Genomic DNA, 17010 nt, shown 5'->3' with positions numbered 1-17010 from the left:
TGGGAGGGTCCGCTCCGGGCTCGGTGCGACTGCGCAGCTCCTCGGCGCTTCCTCAGTGGCTTCCCCGGGCCGAGCGAACAGGTGGGGCAGTGTCGGACCAGGAAGGAGCGCCAAGCGGGCAGGCAGGCGGGGAGGGCGCGGGGAGGCGGCGGCCAGTCCAGGAGGAGCCTGTTCTGGGTGCCGCGGGAGCCACCGACGGGCTGCAGAGGCCGGGAGGAGGCGACCGCGGCGCGGCCCTAGAAGGCTGGACTGAGGACCACAGCTGGCTTCCGGCCTCTCCCCGGAGCCTGGGGCCTTCGGCAGCATCCCCGCGGCCTCCTTCTCACGTCCTCAGCCGTGGTGAGGCTGCACCCTCACGTGGCTCTTTGCCCCAGGTTGGCCAGGCAGGTAGAACGGCCCTGCACCCCATTTCCAGGGCCTTCAGCAGGTCTGGACCACGGGAACTGCCAGCTTTCACCCCTTAGCCGGGCGTCCCTGGATCCCCCCGGGCTCTGGCTCTGGCCGTTCTGGGATTTCAGTAGTCACTGAGCAGTAGGGCACGTTGGCCCGTGCTGCATAGTGACCTGCCTCCCGCGACCCAGGAGGCCACACCAGCAATCAGCTTCTGCCTCCTGGCCATCCTTCCACACCCCTGGTTGAATGGGGCTGAGCCTGAGTTCTCCCAATTGAAGGTAAGTTCGGGGAGACTTCAGGCCAGGGCAGTCTCCTGTCTTCTCTTGGAAACCACAGCAGCCCATGCACACAGAATGGCAGCCACATTCCAGCTTCCAGGGCACCAGGTGAGTTAACCCTCTTTCCTGCCCACCTCTTCATCTTCATCCCCATCCCAGTCAGAAGCTACTCTCCTCTGCAGCCGTGAGCCCGGCAACTGCTAAGGCCAGCCAGGGGCTCATAGCAACCGTGAGGAAAGGGTTCTGAGAGGTAGACTCGCCCTCCCGCAGGGAGAGGGGCTCAGAGCTCAGCTGGGTGCCCGTGTGGCTGAAGTTGGCTGGTCCTCAGCGCTCTCAGCTGCCCCATCAGGGACCTGCTGATACACAGTTCATACTGACCACAGCAGGGCCCTGGGTAGTGGGGCCCCACCGGGTCAGGGCCCTTTTAGTGCAGGCTGCTGCCCCGTGGGCATGGCCTGGGCAGCGGCGATGTTTCGTTGCAGGCGATGCCGCTGACCTTCCAGGATGTGGCCGTGTACTTCTCTCAGGCGGAGGGGCGGCAGCTGGGCCCCCAGCAGCGGGCGCTCTACCGAGATGTGATGCTGGAGAACTATGGGAACGTGGCCTCTCTGGGTGAGGCTCTCTGCACTCTCTGCACTTGGCCTGGTTCGCAGTGGGGGCCTCTGAGGAGCTTGGGAGGCTGCTTTGGCTCTTTGGATCCCAAAGAGGGTCCTGCCCCTTGTCCCCAGGTATCAGTCTGATCTCTACAGAAGGAACATTTCCCATGGGAAAAGCCTGCCTTGCTCCCCAGTTCTAGGGACCACTCCCTGTTGCCAGTGGTCCCACTGGTGTCCCTCCAGTGGCAGGAGAGCTGATGAGTGGATTCTCCTTCAGTACTTAGTCTCAGCCCACGGGCCCCCTGACCAACACACGTGCAGGCGTACACACGTGCACACAGGGCCCATCTCTCCACACCTGGCCTGGAAGGCCCAGTGGGCCATGCCAGCTCACCAGTGTCCTCATCCTCAACAGGATTCCCTGTCCCTAAGCCGGAGTTGATCTCCCAGCTGGAGCAGGGGAAGGAACTTTGGGTCCTGAATCTTCTGGGAGCTGAGGAACCAGATATCTTGAAAAGCTGCCAGAAAGGTGAGAATGGATGGGATGCTAATCCTGGGAGCAGCCTCCCAATCCTGCCTTAAGAGGCTCCAAGCGAGGGACAGCTGGGGCATGGTGTTCATGTTAATGGCCTCCTCCAGGGGCCTCCTCACAGATACAGCCCCCTCTACAAATGTGAGCATGTGCACATGCTTTAGAACTTTTATCTTGCTGGTCTGTTTCTTTGCTTTAAAAATATATATATATACTACTTCTGATCATATTTTTGTTTTGGTGATTTACCTTGATAACAACTTCATTCCCTTCTTTATATAATACACTTATTTCCTTTTGACAATAGATATTGGTACCCTACCATGTCCTTTTTATTCTTCACCCCATTCTCTCCTTCATTTGCCAATTTTAGTCAGTAGTAGTCTTTTTTTTTTTTTCTTTTTTTTTCCGAGAAAGAGTCTCACTCTGTCACCAGGCTGGAGTGCAGTGGCACGATCTCGGCTCACTGCAACCTCCGTCACCCTGGTTCAAGTGATTCTCCTGCCTCAGCTTCCTGAGTAGCTGGGTCTACAGACGCACGCCACCACGCCCAGCTAATTTTTGTGTTTTTAGTAGAGACGGGGTTTCACCATGTTGGCCAGGATGGTCTTGATCTCTTGACCTCGTGATCTGCCCACCTCAGCCTCCGAAAGTGCTAGGATTACAGGTGTGAGCCACCGCGCCCAGCCAGTCAGTAGTCTTTTTGTTTTTGTTTTTGAGAAAGAGTCTTACTCTTATTACCCAGGCTGGAGTGCTGTAGTACGATCTCGGCTCACTGCAACCTCCACGTACCAGGCTCAGGCAATCCTCCCACCTCAGCTTTCCAAGTAGCTAGGACTACAGGCTAGGACTACAGGCACACGTCACCATACCTGGCTAGTTTTTTTTTTATTTTTGTTGAGACAAGGTTTCACCACGTTGCCCAAACTGGTCTTAAATTCTTGAGATCAGGTGATCCATGTCGACCTCCCAAAGTGCTGAGATTACAAGCATGAGCCACTGCACCTGACCAGTGGCTTTTTTTAATGTTTACCTTTGTTCTATTGAATATACATCTACTACTTGATATGTCAGCTGTTAAGTATTATCTTTGACTGCCAGCTACTGAGACAGTCAACAAGCTTGTTCTACTTTTCTCCCTTTTCCTCCTCATTCCTTTCCCAATTTTTGTTGGTTATATTGTTTCTACACTGTCAGAACATATAACACTTTACAACTCATATCCGCAGCTATGTTACTGTCTTATATCTGCAGTTAAGTATGTTATTAATAATTGTTTACCTCTGGTCCTTTTACCAAAAATTTCCCCATCTCTTGGTTGGCTGGAGCTTGTCTTTTAGTTTATTCAGAAAGGCTCGTGAAAAATATGCCCCATATTTGTGCACATTCAAAATTGGGTGAATAAAGCATTTGGTTTCTACATGTAAGAGCTAAGATTATTGTAAAATTATATCGTTTTCTCAAAGTGCAGCTTTAGGTGCATCTCACAAAATTTTAATATGTTGTATTTTCATTAACACTTAGTTCAAAATGTTATCTAGTTTTTCTTGTGACTTCTTCTTTGACCCAATGATTATTTGGACATGCATTAATTTCCAGATAGTTGGTGTTTTCCTAGTTATCTTATTGTCATTTAATTCCATTGTGGTCAGAGAACATACTCTGTATTATTTCATTCCTTTCATATTTGTTGCTTCTTGTTTTATGACCCCAAATGTGGTCTCTCCCAGTACAAATACCATGTGCACTGAAAAAGAATGTGTATTCTGCCATTTGGGGGTTAGATAAATATCAGTTAAGTCAAGGTGGTTGATGGTATTGTTCAGGTCTTCTGTATCCTTGCTGATTTTTTTTTTTTTTGTCTAGTTATTCTTTCAGTTGCTGAGAGAGGGGTGTTAAAATTCAGAAGTATGATTGTGGAATTGTCTTTTCTTCACTTTAATTTTTGTAGTGTTGGCTTCATGTATCTTGAAGCTGTATTATAAGACTTACTTCACTTATGACTATCATTATGAGAGATAAGAGAATTCCTGTTTGTCTCTGGTAATACATTTTGTTTTGAAATATATTTTATCTAATATTAATGTAGCAATTCCATCCTTCTTATACTTACTGTTAGCATAGTATATCTTTTTTCATCCATTTAATTTCAACCTGTGTCTTTACACTTAAAGTGAATCTCTTGCAGATATCATACAATTGGGTCTTGTTTCTTCATCCTAACAATCTTTGTCTTTTAATTGTAGTGTTTAGTCTGTTAATGTTTAATGTAAATTGTTTATATGGTTCAGGAATGCACTTGTGCATAATATTTTATTTTTTACTTACACTTACCTCTTCTGTTTTTTAAATTCCTCTTTCCGGCCTTTATTTGGGTTATTTGAATACTTTTTATAACTCCATTTAAATTTTATTATTTGCTTTTTACATAAATTTTTTGCATTATTTTTTACAGTGATTTTCCTAAGGTTTACAGTACACATAAGTTTCCACAGTTTACTTACAGTTCATTTATGTACTACTTCACATAAATCCAGAAATCTTGTAACCATCCCTCCCATCCTTTTTGTTATAGTTGTTATGTGTAATACATCTACATAACATTTTAAACTCAGAAAGACAATGTAATAATTTCAGTTTTAAACAGTTATATAGTTTATAAAAAATGAAAAGGAAAAAGGCCAAATAAATAGTATTTTAGCTGTTTCTGACATGTAAGGACTTTAGAAGTCATCACTGTGTCCTAACAAGTAAAAAGCTGAACAAACTGAAAAATCAACAAATCTTAGCTCCATCAGAGAGGTGTGAGGTCAGAGGACAAATCACTGCTCTCAAAATTGGAGAGGTATAGCCAGGTGTGGTGGCTCACACCTGTAATCCCAGCACTTTGGGAGGCTGAGGCAGGTGGATCAGTTGAGGCCAGGAGTTCAAGACCAGCCTGGCCAACATGGTGAAACCCTGTCTCTATTAAAAACACAAAATTAGCTGGGCGTGGTGGTGGGTTCCTGTAATCCAGCTACTCGGGAGGCTGAGGCAGGAGAATCGCTGAAACTCAGGAGGTAAAGGTTGCAGTGAGCCAAGATTGCACTACTGCACTCCAGCCTGAGTGACAGAGCGAGACTCTGTCTAAAAAAAAAAAAAGAAAAAAAAAAACTCTGGAGAGATAAACAGGCAGATACAAAGAATCACAACCACATCTTGTGAGCAATAATCTCCCAGGGAACCGGTGGCCAGATGGGTAAGCCTAAAATGTAATTGGCAAATTGCTAGAGGCTCAGTGTGGACAACTCTGAAAAAAAACTCCAGGGGGACCCGGTCATGGGAGGACCCCATGCTTTTGTGAGCTTTACCTCCAGGAGCTCTGTTAGGTACTGACAGTGAATATCAGAGAAAAATCTCCTTGTGCTTCTGGCAGGAGGAAGTGAAAAGGGACCACTTTGGAATATACCATTCTGTTCTTAACGAGACCTGCCCTCAGGAGAAACAGTTTTACCAGGGCCTAACCTGCTGGTGTTTTTATCAGAACTTAACCTACCTGGGGGAAGGGAAATACCTAACACTAGCTACTTCTGGATATTCTGTCCCACCTAATGGCAGGTGGGGGAAGCTGAAAAGCACTTGGGAAGTTCATAGTCCAGGGACACAAGCTCAGCAAGACTGAGCCCTGCTGATAGTATCATAGAACAGTTTCCCACCCCAACACCTGAAAACAGGATGAAAGCCCTATTTACTGCAATTCCTTTTACCGAGTGTATCATGTCTACCTATCAACAGAAAATTACAAAGCATACTTAAAAGGCAGAAAATGCAGTTTGAAGAGACTGAACAAGCATTAGAACCAGAGTCAGTCGTGGCAGGAGTGTTGGAGTAATCAGACCAGGTATTTTTTTAAAACTATGATTAACATGCTGAGGGCTTTAATGGAAAAAGTAGACAGTATGCAAAAACAGATTAATAATGTAAGCAAAAGAGATTAAAATTTTAAGAAGCTGGATGTGGTGGCACATACCTGTATTTGCAACTCCTCATAGTGTAGCAGGATTGCTTGAGCCCAGAAGTTCAAGGCCAGCCTAGGCAGCATAGCGAGATCGTCTTTCTTAAAAAAAAAAAAAGAAAAAAAAAAAAAGAAAAATTTTAAGAATTTTTTAAATACTAGAGACCAAAAACACCGTAACCGAAAGGAAGAGTGCCTTTGACAGGCTCGTTAGTGGATGGTACAGGGCCTCCAAGAGATTGTTATTTGAAAGTGGACTTGTATTAGCTGTAAATGCAGATTGCAAACCAATTTAAAAAGTTAAAAAAGCAGTATAGTTGATATGCTAAAAAAGGATACAAAATGGAATTACATATAATAGAATGCTCAGGTAAACCCACAAAAGGTAGAATAGTATGGAAAACAGAAATAGGAATGAAGAACAAGGGCAAAAAGTAGAAAATGGTAACAAATGTGGTAGATGTTAATTCAGCAACATCAGTAATCACCTTTTTAAATTTTTTTTTTATTTTTTTGAGACAGAGTCTCACTCTGTCCCCCAGGGTAGAGTGCAGTGGCACAGTCCCAGTCTATTGAAAGCTTTGACCTCCCAGGCTCAAGTGATCCTCCCACCGCAGCCTCCCAGGTAGCTGGGACTACAGGCATGTACTACCACACCTGGCTGATTTTTGTGTTTTGTACAGACGGGGTTTCACCATATTGTCCAGGCTGGTCTCGACCTCCTGGTCTCAAGACATCCACCCACCTTGGCCTCCCAAAGTGCTGGGATTACAGGAATGAGCCACTGTACCCAGCCAATAATCCCCTTTTTAAAAAGTTATTTATTTATATTTTTAGAGATGGGGTCTCACTCTGTTGCTCAGACTAGAGTGCAGTAGCTTGATCTTGACTCATGGCAGCCTTGACCCCCTGGGCTCAAGCGATCCTCCCACATCAGCATCCCGGGCAGCTGGGACTACAGGTGCATGTCACCACATCCAGCTCTTTTTTTATTTTTGTAGAGATCAGGTCTCACTATTTTGCCCAGGTTGGTCTCAAACTCTTGAGCCTCAAGCAGTCCTCCTGCTTTGGCCTCCTAAAGCACTGGTATTACAGGCCACAGTGCCTGGCCCCAACTGTGTTTTCTATAAGGAACCTACTTCGGCCAGGAGTGATGGCTTCTGTAATTCCAGCACTTTGGGAGGCCGAGGTGGGAGGATCCCTTGAGCCTGGGAGTTTGAGACCAGCCTGAACAACATAGTGAGAAATCATCTCATCAAAAAGTTAAAAAGATTAGCTTGGTGTGGTGTTGTGTACCTATAAGTCTCAGCTACTCAAGAGGCTGATGTGGTAGGATCGCTTGAGCCCAGGAGGCTGAGGTTGTCGTGAGCTGTGATTGCACCACTGCTCTGCAGCCTGGGCAGCAGAGCAAGACCCCATTGCAAAGAAAAAGGAAACCTGCAGTCTCATGACAAGATCTTGCCATGAACAAAAAAAAAGAAGCCCACTTTAAACATAAAAACACAAAAGGGATGGAGAAAGATAGTAATCTAAAGAAAGCGGAAATATCTTACTACTTTAGACACAAAACATAACAGATCTTGAGGTGTATGGGCCTAACAACAGCATCAAAATATGTGAGGTTGGCCAGGCACGGTGGCTAACACCTGTAATCCCAGCACTGGGAGGCCGAGGCGGGCAGATCACTTGAGGTCAGGAGTTCAAGACTAGCCTGGCCAACATGATGAAACCCCATCTCTACTAAAAACACAAAAATTAGCCAGGCATGGTGGAGTGCACCTGTAATCCCCCCTACTCGAGAGACTAAGGCAGGAGAATCGCTTGAACCTGGGAGGTGGAGGTTGCAGTGAGCCAAGATTGCACCATTGCACTGCAGCCTGGGCGACAGAGTGAGACTCCATCTCAAAATAAAAAAGTGAGGTTGTCAAGTGTGGTAGTCATGCCTGTAATCCCAGCACTCTGGAAGGCCAGGAAGGGCAGATCACTTGAGCCCGGGACGTTGAAGCTGCGGTGAGCTATGATCACGTCACTGCACTCCAGGCTGGGGAACTGAGTGAGACACTATCTCTAAAAACAACAAAACCAGCTGGACACGGTGGCTCACGCCTGTAATTCCAGCACTTTGGGAGGCCGAGGCGGGTGGATCACCTGAGGTCAGGAGTTCGAGACCAGCCTGACCAACATGGAGAAACCCCATCTCTACTAAAAATACAAAATTAGCCGGGCGTGGTGGCTCATGCCTGTAATCTCAGCTACTCGGGAGGCTGAGGCAGGAGAATTGCTTGAACCCAGGAGGCAGAGGTTGCAGTGAGCCGAGATCGCGCCATCGCACTCCAGCCTGGGCAACAGAGCGAGACTCCGTCTCAAAAAACAACAACAACAAAATATGTGATGCAAAAACTGATAGAACTACAAGGGGAAATAGATGAATTCACTGTCTGCAGTTGGAGATCCAGCACCCTCTATCGTAAATGGACAGATCCAGCAGGATGCAGTTGAGTTTAACAGCACCATCACATCAGTCAGCTGGGAATAATTTACATCTGTAGACTGCTTCATCCGGCAATAGCAGAATGCACATTCCTGCCAAGCTCATGTGGAACATTCACTAAGATAGACCACATTCTGGGCCACAAAACACACTTTAACATACTTGAAGAACAGAAAACATAGAATGTCTATTCTCAGACCACAATGACATGAAACTGGAAATGAAACCAGAAAGATAGCTAGAAAATCCTAAAGTACTTGGCAAATAACACACTTCCAAATAACACGAGTCAAAGAAGATATCTCAAGATAAATTTTAGAATATTTTGAATTAAGTGAAAATGAAAATAAAACTTACCAAAATTTGTGGAATGCTGTGAATGCAGTGCTTAGAGGGGAATTTATAGCATTGACTGCATGTATTAGAAAATGGGAAAGATCTAAAATCATAATGTAAGCTTTCACTCTAGGAAACTAGAAAAAGAAGAGCAAATTAAATACAAAGTAAGCAGAAGAAAAGAAATAAAAATTCAAGCAGAAATCAATGAAATGGAAAACAGGAAATCAATAGAGAAAATCAATGAAACCAGAAGATGGTTTGAAAAAACAATAAAATCAGTAAACCTTTAGCCAGACTAAGACAAAGAAGAGAGAGGACACAAAATACTAATATCAAATGAAAGAGGGAACATCACTACAGAGATGTCCCACAGACTTTTAAAGGGTAATAAAAAAAAGATGAACAACTCTGTGCCCAAATTTGATAAATGAACCAATTCCTTGAAGTACACAATCTCCCAAACACGGGAAGAAATAGACAATCTGAATAGGGCTATGTCTGTTAAATAAGTCAAATCAACAATAACCTTCCAAAATAGAATCCACTGGGCTCAGATGGGTTCACTTACGACTTCTACCAAACATTTAAGGAAGAAATTATACCAGTTCTCTATAATCTTTCAGAAAATAAAAACGGAATACTTCCTAACTCATTATATGAGGTCGGTGTTACCCACCCAAATGCCAAAACCAAACAGACATTACAAGAAAAGGAAACTACAGACAGACACCTCTTATGAACATAAATGCAAAAATCCCAACAAAATATTAGCAAATCAAATCCAACAATGTATAAAAAGAATTATATACCATGACCAAGTGGGATTTGTCCCAGGTTTACAAGGCTGGTCCAACATTAGGAAATAAATTAATGTAATGTGATGTACATCAGCAGGCTGAAGAAAGATCATGTGGTCATATCAGTAGATGCGGAGAAAGCATTTGACAAAATCCAACCTCGATTCATGATTACAAATTCAACAAACTAGGAATAGAGAGGAACTTCCTCAAGTTGATAGAGAGCATCTACAGAAAATCTACATTTTCCTTTATACTGGCAACGAAGAAGTGGAATTTGAAGTTAAAAACACATTATTTACATTAGCACCACCAAAGATAAAATACTTAGGTGTAAGTCTAACAAAATATGTACAAAATCTATGAGGAAAAATACAAGACCGATAAAAATATATCAAAGAAGAGCTAAATAAATGAAGAGATAGTCTGTTCATGAGGAAAACTCAGTATCATCATGATGTCAGTCCTCTGCTTGATTTACAGATTCAACACAATCTCAATCACAGTCTCAGGGGCTAAGTGTGGTGGTTTATGCCTATAATCCAGCACTTTGGGAGGCTAAGGCAGGAGGATTGCTTAAGCCCAGGAGTTTAAGACCAGCCTAGGCAACATAGTGAGACCCCATATCTACAAAAAAATTTTTTTGTTAGCTAGGCCTGGTGGCATGTGCCTATATTCCCAGCTATTTGGGAGGCTGAGGTGGGAGGACTGCTTGAGCCTAGGAGTCTGAGGTTTCAGTAAGTTATGATCATGCCACTGTATTCCAGCCTGGCTGACAGAGCAAGACCCTGTCTCTAAAAAACGAAAAAAACTCAGCAGGTTATTCTGTGGATATTAGCAAACTGATTGTAATGTTTATAAGGAGAGGTAAAAGACCCAGAATAGTCAACTCAATATTGAAAGAGAAGAGCAAGGTTGGAGGACCCATAGTACCCAATTTCAGTACTTTTACTATAAAGCCACAGTAATCAAGGCAGTGTGGTATTGGTCAAAAAACAGAAAAAATAGATCAATGAAACAGAACAGAGAGCCCAGATATAAACCTGCATAAACATATGCAACTGATCTTTGACAAGGGAACAAACACAGCTCAATGTAGAAAGGATAATCTTTTCAAGAAGTGGTGCTGGAATAACTGAACATCCACGTGCCAAAAAGAAAAAGAATCTAGACACCCGTCACAAAAAATTAACTTAAAATGTGTCTTATTCTGCTCAGACTTAAAACCACAAGCTGAGTGCTTAAAACACGAACTTTCCTCTGCTCCCCTTCCCCTCCCGCTCCCCGTCCCCCTCCATGTGGAGTCTCGTTCTGGTCACCCAGGCTGGGGTGCTGTGGCACGATCTCTGCTCACTGCAACTTCCGCCTCCTGGGTTCAAGTGATTCTCCTGCCTCAGCCTCCCTAGTAGCTGGGATTACAGGCGCCCGCCACCACGCCCAGCTGGTTTTTGTACTTTTAGTAGAGATGGGGTTTTGCCATGTTGGCCATGCTGGTCTCGAACTGCTGACCTTAGGTGATCCGCCCGCCTCGGCTTCCCAAAGTGCTGGGATTACAGACATGAGCCACTGCGCCCGGCCTTATTTTCTTACAGTTCTGGAGGCTACACGTCCGAGATCAGTGTGTTAGCATGGTTAGTTTCTGGTAAGGGGTCTCTTTCTAGGTTACAGATGACTGCCTTCTCACTGTGTCCTCACATGGTGGAGAGAGAAAGTGCAAGTTCTCTGGTATCTCTTCTTATAAGAGCACTAATTCTGCCATGACGACCCTCATGACCTCATCTAACTCGAATGACCTCTCGAAGACCCCATCTCCAAACGTCATCACATTGAGGCTTCAACGTGTGAATTTGGGGTGAGCAGGACACATTTCATTCCATGGCAAAATGGATCATTCATCTAAATGTAAACCACAAAACTATGAAACTTCTAGATGATAATATAGGAAAAAAAGAGGTGACCTTGGTTTGACAATGAGTTTTTAGGTACAACACCAAAGGCACAATCCATGGAAGAAACAATTGACAAGCTGGACTTCATTAAAATGAAAAACTTCTGCTCTGTAAAAGACGGCATCAACTTTGGGAGGCCGAGGCGGGCAGATCACCTGAGGTCAGGAGTTCGAGACCAGCCTGGCCAACATGGTGAAACCCCATCTCTACTAAAAATACAAAAACCAGCTGGGTGTGGTGGTGGCACCTGTAATTCCAGCTACTCCAGAGGCTGAGGCAGGAGAATCGCTTGAACCCGGGAGGCAGAGGTTGCAGTGAGCCGAGACTGAGCCACTGCACTCCAGCCTGGGTGACAGAGTGAGACTCCATCTCCAAAAAAAAAAAAAAAAAGACAACATCAAGAGAATGAGAAACAGTCCATAGATTGGGAGAAGATATTTGTAAAAGGCACATATAAATGACCATTATCCAAAATACACAAAAAACTCAATAAGAAAACGAACATCCCATTTTAAAAAATGGGTGAAAGGCCTGAATAGGCTCCGAATGGAAGGAGATACCCAGATGACAGGTGGGCATTGTGAGAAGATCAATGTCATATATCTCTAAGGAATTGCACATTAAAACAGTGAGATTCCACTGCACACCTGTTAGAATGGCCAGAATCCACACCACTGATAACCCCCAGTGCTGGCCAAGATGTGGAACAGGAACTCTGATTCATTGCAGGTGGGGATGCAAAACGGTGGTCAATCTGGAAGACAGTCCAAAGGTCTTACAAAACTAAACATACCTTTACCATGTGATCCAGCAATTTTGTCCCTTTGTATTTACCCAAATGAATTGAAAATTTATGTCCACACAAAATCCTGCACACAGATATTTACGGCAGCCTTATTCATAGTTACCAAACCTTATTCATAATTTCATAATTACCAAAAGTCGGAAGCAACCGAGACGTTCCTCAGTAGATAAGCGGGTAAATAAACCAGTGGCACATCGAGAGAATGGAATCATATTCAGGGCTAAAAGGAAATGATTGGCCGGGCACAGTGCTTCATGCCTGTAATCCCAGCACTTTGGGAGGCCAAGGCAGGTGGATCACTTGAGGTCAGCAGTTCGAGACGAGCCTGGCCAACATGATGAAACTCTGTCTCTACTAAAAATACAAAAATCAGCCAGGCATGGTGGTCGGTGCCTGTAATCCCAGCTACTCAGGAGGCTGAGGCAGGAGAATCACTTGAACCCAGGAGGTGGAGTTTGCAGTGAGCCGAGATGGTGCCACTGCACTCCAGCCTGGGCGAAACAGTGAAACTGCGTCTCAAAAATAAAATAAATAAAAATAAATGAGCTACGAAGCTATGAAAAGACATAGAGGAACCTTAAATGCACATTACCAAGTGAAAGCAGTTAGTCTGAAAAGATTATACAGTTGGCCTTTGAACAACACGGGTTTGAACTTCCCAGGTCCACTTATATGTGGATTTTTTTCAACCAAACACATGTGAAACCCATGTCCAGAGGGCTGACTTCATATAAGTGGATTCTGAAAGGCCAGCTGTGGAACTTGAGTACGCATGGATTTGGGTATACGTGGGGGTCTCGGACCCAATCCCCTTTGTTTACCAACAGACACCTATACTGTATGATTCCACCTATGTGACATTCTGGATGAGGCAGCACTATAGAGACAGCAGAAAGATCAGCAGTGCCGAGGAGTAGAGAAGCAGGGTGAAGCCAGAGGATTTTTAGGGCGGTGACACTAGTCTGTGCAGTACTACAGTGGTGGATGCAAAACCCATAGATCACGCGGCACCACGAGTGAGCCCTAAACTGAGATTTTAGATGGTCACGATGTGTCAGTGTGGGTTCATTCATTGTGACGCTGTTGTCACTGTGTTGCGGGAGGTAAGTAGTGGGGGAGGTGTGTGGGGGGTGGGGTATGCAGGAACTGTGTTTTCTGCTTAATATTGCTGTGAAATGCTCTAAAAATAAAGTATTTTCAAAAAAATCTCATGTTTCCCCAGATTTTCCATCTCTAGTGCTCTTCATCCCTTTCTGATGATCTGAGTTTCTAGCTGGCACCATTTCCCTTCAGCCCAAAGACCTTTGCATTTCTCGTGGTGCGAGTCTGCTGCCCCAGTTCTTAGTTTTCTCGTGTATGAAAGTACCTTTATTTTGCTTTTTTTTTTCCTTTTCCCATTCAGCACTTTAAAGCTGCTATTTTACTCTTTTCTGGTCTCCTTGACTTTCGATGAGGAGTCAGCCATTCACGGGATCACTGGCTCTTGGTGTGTCGTGGGTCACTCTCCTGCTTTCGAGGTGAGCTGCCTGTCGGTTTGGTTCCCAGCAGGTGGACTCTGATGTACTGCAGCACCGGCCTCTTGGTTTTTACTCTGCTAGGTGTTCATATAGCATCTTGATCCTGTAGATTTCTGTCTTTCATCAAATTTGGGAAATTTTTGATCATTATTTCTTCACATTTCTTTCTGTACCATTCTCTCTCTGGTCTCCTGAGATACCAATTATAAGTGACCATTTGAATTATCTAACAGATTTGTAAGGCTGTTTATTATTTTTAAAATATTTCTATCTGTATTCTTCAGATAATTTCTGTTCATCTCGATTCAAGTTGACTTACTCTTTCCTTTATTGTGCCCATTCAGCTGTTAGTCTGTCAAGTAATGCTTTATTTCAGAGATTGTGTTCTTCAGTTCCAGAATGACTGTTTGATTCCTTTTTATTATTTCTGTGTCTGCTGAGAGTTTTCACTCCCTGAGATTTTCCTGTTTTGTTTTACTTCACTGAGGATAATTATAATTCCTGTTTTTAAATCCTTGTCTGTTAGTTTCAACATCTGACTCATTTCAGGGTCAGACGGTTGATTTCCTTTTCTCACAAAAACGTGCTCTGTTTTCTTGGTTCTTTATGTGTTTGTTAATTTTGGAGTAGAGACTGTGGATTCTGTATGTATGGGTATATGTGTATCTGCATCTGTGTGTATGTACATGTTTACGCATGTGAGCGTGTGTGAGTGTGCATATGAGTGTGTGTGTACATCTGTGCAGCTGGTCACCAGCATGTACCTTCACAAGTTAGATTTTGCTGGCATATCCACGAGCTGTCACCACTGTGCCCTGGGCACCGAGCTTTCTGAGGCTTGTGTGTTGGCCTGTCCCAGGGCTCTGCCATCGTCAGTATTGGCCCCACTCACAGATGTTCTTTCCTGGGTTGGGCCAGCTCCTTTTGGACACTTTTGAGATCCACCTCAGGCCCGTCTGCGTTTGCGCTGCTGCTTTTCTGTGGCTCCTTCCGGCTACTGGGACTGTTCCCATCTGGCATTGCCTCCGGCAGCACTTCCAAGGAACTCAGCCTCCAGGGCCTCCTGTTGTCCTTGAAAATGCAGTTTTATTTCATTATTTTTATTTATTTATTTTTGGAGGGTTTTTTGTGTTTCTTTTTTTTTGGTTTTTTGTTTTTTGAGACGGAGTTTCGCTCTTCTTGCCCAGGCTGGAGTGCGATGGCGCCATCTCAGCTCATCACAGCCTGCGCCTCCCAGGTTCAAGTGATTCTCCTCCCTCAGCCTCCCGAGTAGCTGGGACTACAGGCACCTGCCACCACGCCCAGCTAATTTTGTATTTTTAGTAGAGATGGGGTTTCACCATGTTGGTCAGGCTGGTCTCGAATTCCTGAGCTCAGGCAATCTGCCCGCCTCAGCCTCCCAAAGTGCTGGGATTACAGGTGTGAGCCACCATGGTGGCCTATTTTTATTTTTTTTGAGATTTAGTCTTGTTCTGTTGCCCAGGCTGGAGTGCAGTGGTGCCATCTTGGCTCAGTGCAACTTCTGCCTCCCAGGTTCAAGTGATTCTCCTGCCTCAGCCTCCCAAGTAGCTGGGATTACAGGTGCTTGCCACCATACCCTGCTAATTTTGTGTTTTTAGTAGAGACAGGGTTTCCCCATGTTGGCCAGGGTGGTCTCGAATTCCTGACCTCAGGTGATCCACCCACCTCAGCCTCCCAAAGTACTGGGATTACGGGCATGAGCCACAGCGCCCAGCCTGAAAATGAAGTTAAAACACAACAAAACTTCATTTTGCTTGTTTGTATTTTTCTGTTGTTATTATTTTTGAGACGGAGTTTCGCTCTTGTTGCCCAGGCTAGAGTGCAATGGCGCGATCTCGGCTCACAGCAACCTCCACCTCCCGGGTTCAAGCCATTCTCCTGCCTCAGCCTCCGGAGTAGATGGGATTACAGGCATGCACCACCACACCTGGCTAATTTTGTATTTTTAGTAGAGACGGGGTTTCTCCATGTTGGTCAGGCTGGTCTCGAACTCCGGACCTCAGGTGATATGCCCACCTCGGCCTCCCAAAGTGTTGGGATTACAGGCGTGAGCCACGGCACCTGGCATGTATTTTTCTGTTGTTATTTTTGTGGTTTCCTGAAGACATGAGAAGATTCAGAGCTAAACTTTGTTCCCACTGGGACCAGATAATGAAATTCTTTTTTTTTTTTTTTTTTTTGAAACAGAGCCTTGCTCTGTCACCAAGGCTGGAGTGCAGTGGTGCGATCTTGGCTCGCTGCAGCCTTACCCTCCCAGGTTCAAGTAATCCTCCCGCCTCAGCCTCCTGAGTGGGACTACAGGTGCGCTCCACCATGCCCAGATAATTTTTGTATTTTTGGTAGAGACAAGGTTTCACCATATTGGTCAGGCTGGTTTTGAACTCCTGGGCTCAAGCAATCCACCTGCCTCGGCCTCCCAAAGTGCTGGGATTACAGCATCAAGATACATGAGGTTTCCGGGCACAGTGGTCACACCTGTAATTCCGGCACTTTGGGCATTTTTGTTGCCATGTAGTTCATATGTCAAGCGTAGGCTATTTCAGCAAAATAAGGTTCCTAGCATCCCTGGGCTCTATATTTTGTAGAAAGCCCTGTAGGTTGGAGTCTAGTTGCAAGTCCATAGTTGGGCAGAGGCAACCCTTTTGATCCTAGCTTAGGCGGGGGAGTGGAGTCATGATTTGTGATCCTAGTTTGGGGAGGTAGAGTCGTGATTTGTGATCCTAGTTTGGGGGGGTGGAGTCATGATTTGTGATCCTAGTTTGGGGGGGTGGGGTAGTGATTTGTGATCCTAGTTTGGGGGAGTGGAGTTGTGATTTGTGATCCTGGTTTTGGGGAGTGGAGTCATGATTTGTGATCCTAGTTTGGAGGGGTGGAGTCGTGATGGGAGTCTGCAGCAGGGAGGGTCTGTGTTCTCGGTGTTGAAGTTGGAGCAATGTCATCCCCCATGAGATGGGGGCTGTCCAGGTGGATGAATGGTGTGTCCCCAGTTGGCCACCCCCGTCAGGAAGGCCTTGTAGTCCCCTGGGAGGGCTGCTCTGTGCATCTCTGGCGCTGTTTCAAGTGTCACCCTGCATTTATTGTGATCCCTCGCAGACTAAAGTGAGGAAGCCCTAGGAGGCAACTTCTTCCCAAACAGGTGACCCCATGAGGTTGCCTTGAACAAGAAAACCATCCTGTTTCCACAAACAGGTGCCCCCACGAGGTTGCCTTGAACGAGAGAACTGTGCTGTTCCCACTTGCCTGACTGAGTCTAAATCTATGGGCAGAAGGCAGTTTGGACTTGCAGGCGTGTTGCATC

The 17010-nt window shown here is 45.2% G+C and overlaps 1 protein-coding gene across 2 annotated transcripts in view; it reads left to right on the top strand.

Annotated features, from left to right (window-relative positions):
- ZNF251 (zinc finger protein 251) overlaps positions 1-17010 on the top strand; it is a 34001-nt gene continuing 16991 nt past the window's right edge. The window contains exons 1-4 of one of the 2 annotated variants that reach the window (XM_004047704.5): positions 1-81; positions 672-779; positions 1154-1283; positions 1683-1796. In XM_004047704.5, coding sequence (XP_004047752.3) covers positions 747-779; positions 1154-1283; positions 1683-1796 — 277 coding nt within the window. In that variant the 5' untranslated portion in view covers positions 1-81; positions 672-746. Of the gene's footprint in view, positions 82-671; positions 780-1153; positions 1284-1682; positions 1797-11081; positions 15890-17010 lie in introns of those variants that run through there. The other variant, XM_063708945.1, reaches the window with a different exon arrangement.

This window comes from Gorilla gorilla, chromosome 7 (genome assembly GCF_029281585.2).
Source record: "Gorilla gorilla gorilla isolate KB3781 chromosome 7, NHGRI_mGorGor1-v2.1_pri, whole genome shotgun sequence".
Taxonomy (NCBI): domain Eukaryota; kingdom Metazoa; phylum Chordata; class Mammalia; order Primates; family Hominidae; genus Gorilla; species Gorilla gorilla.
Note: the sequence above shows the minus strand (reverse complement) of the source record. Positions and strands in the feature narration are given on the sequence as shown.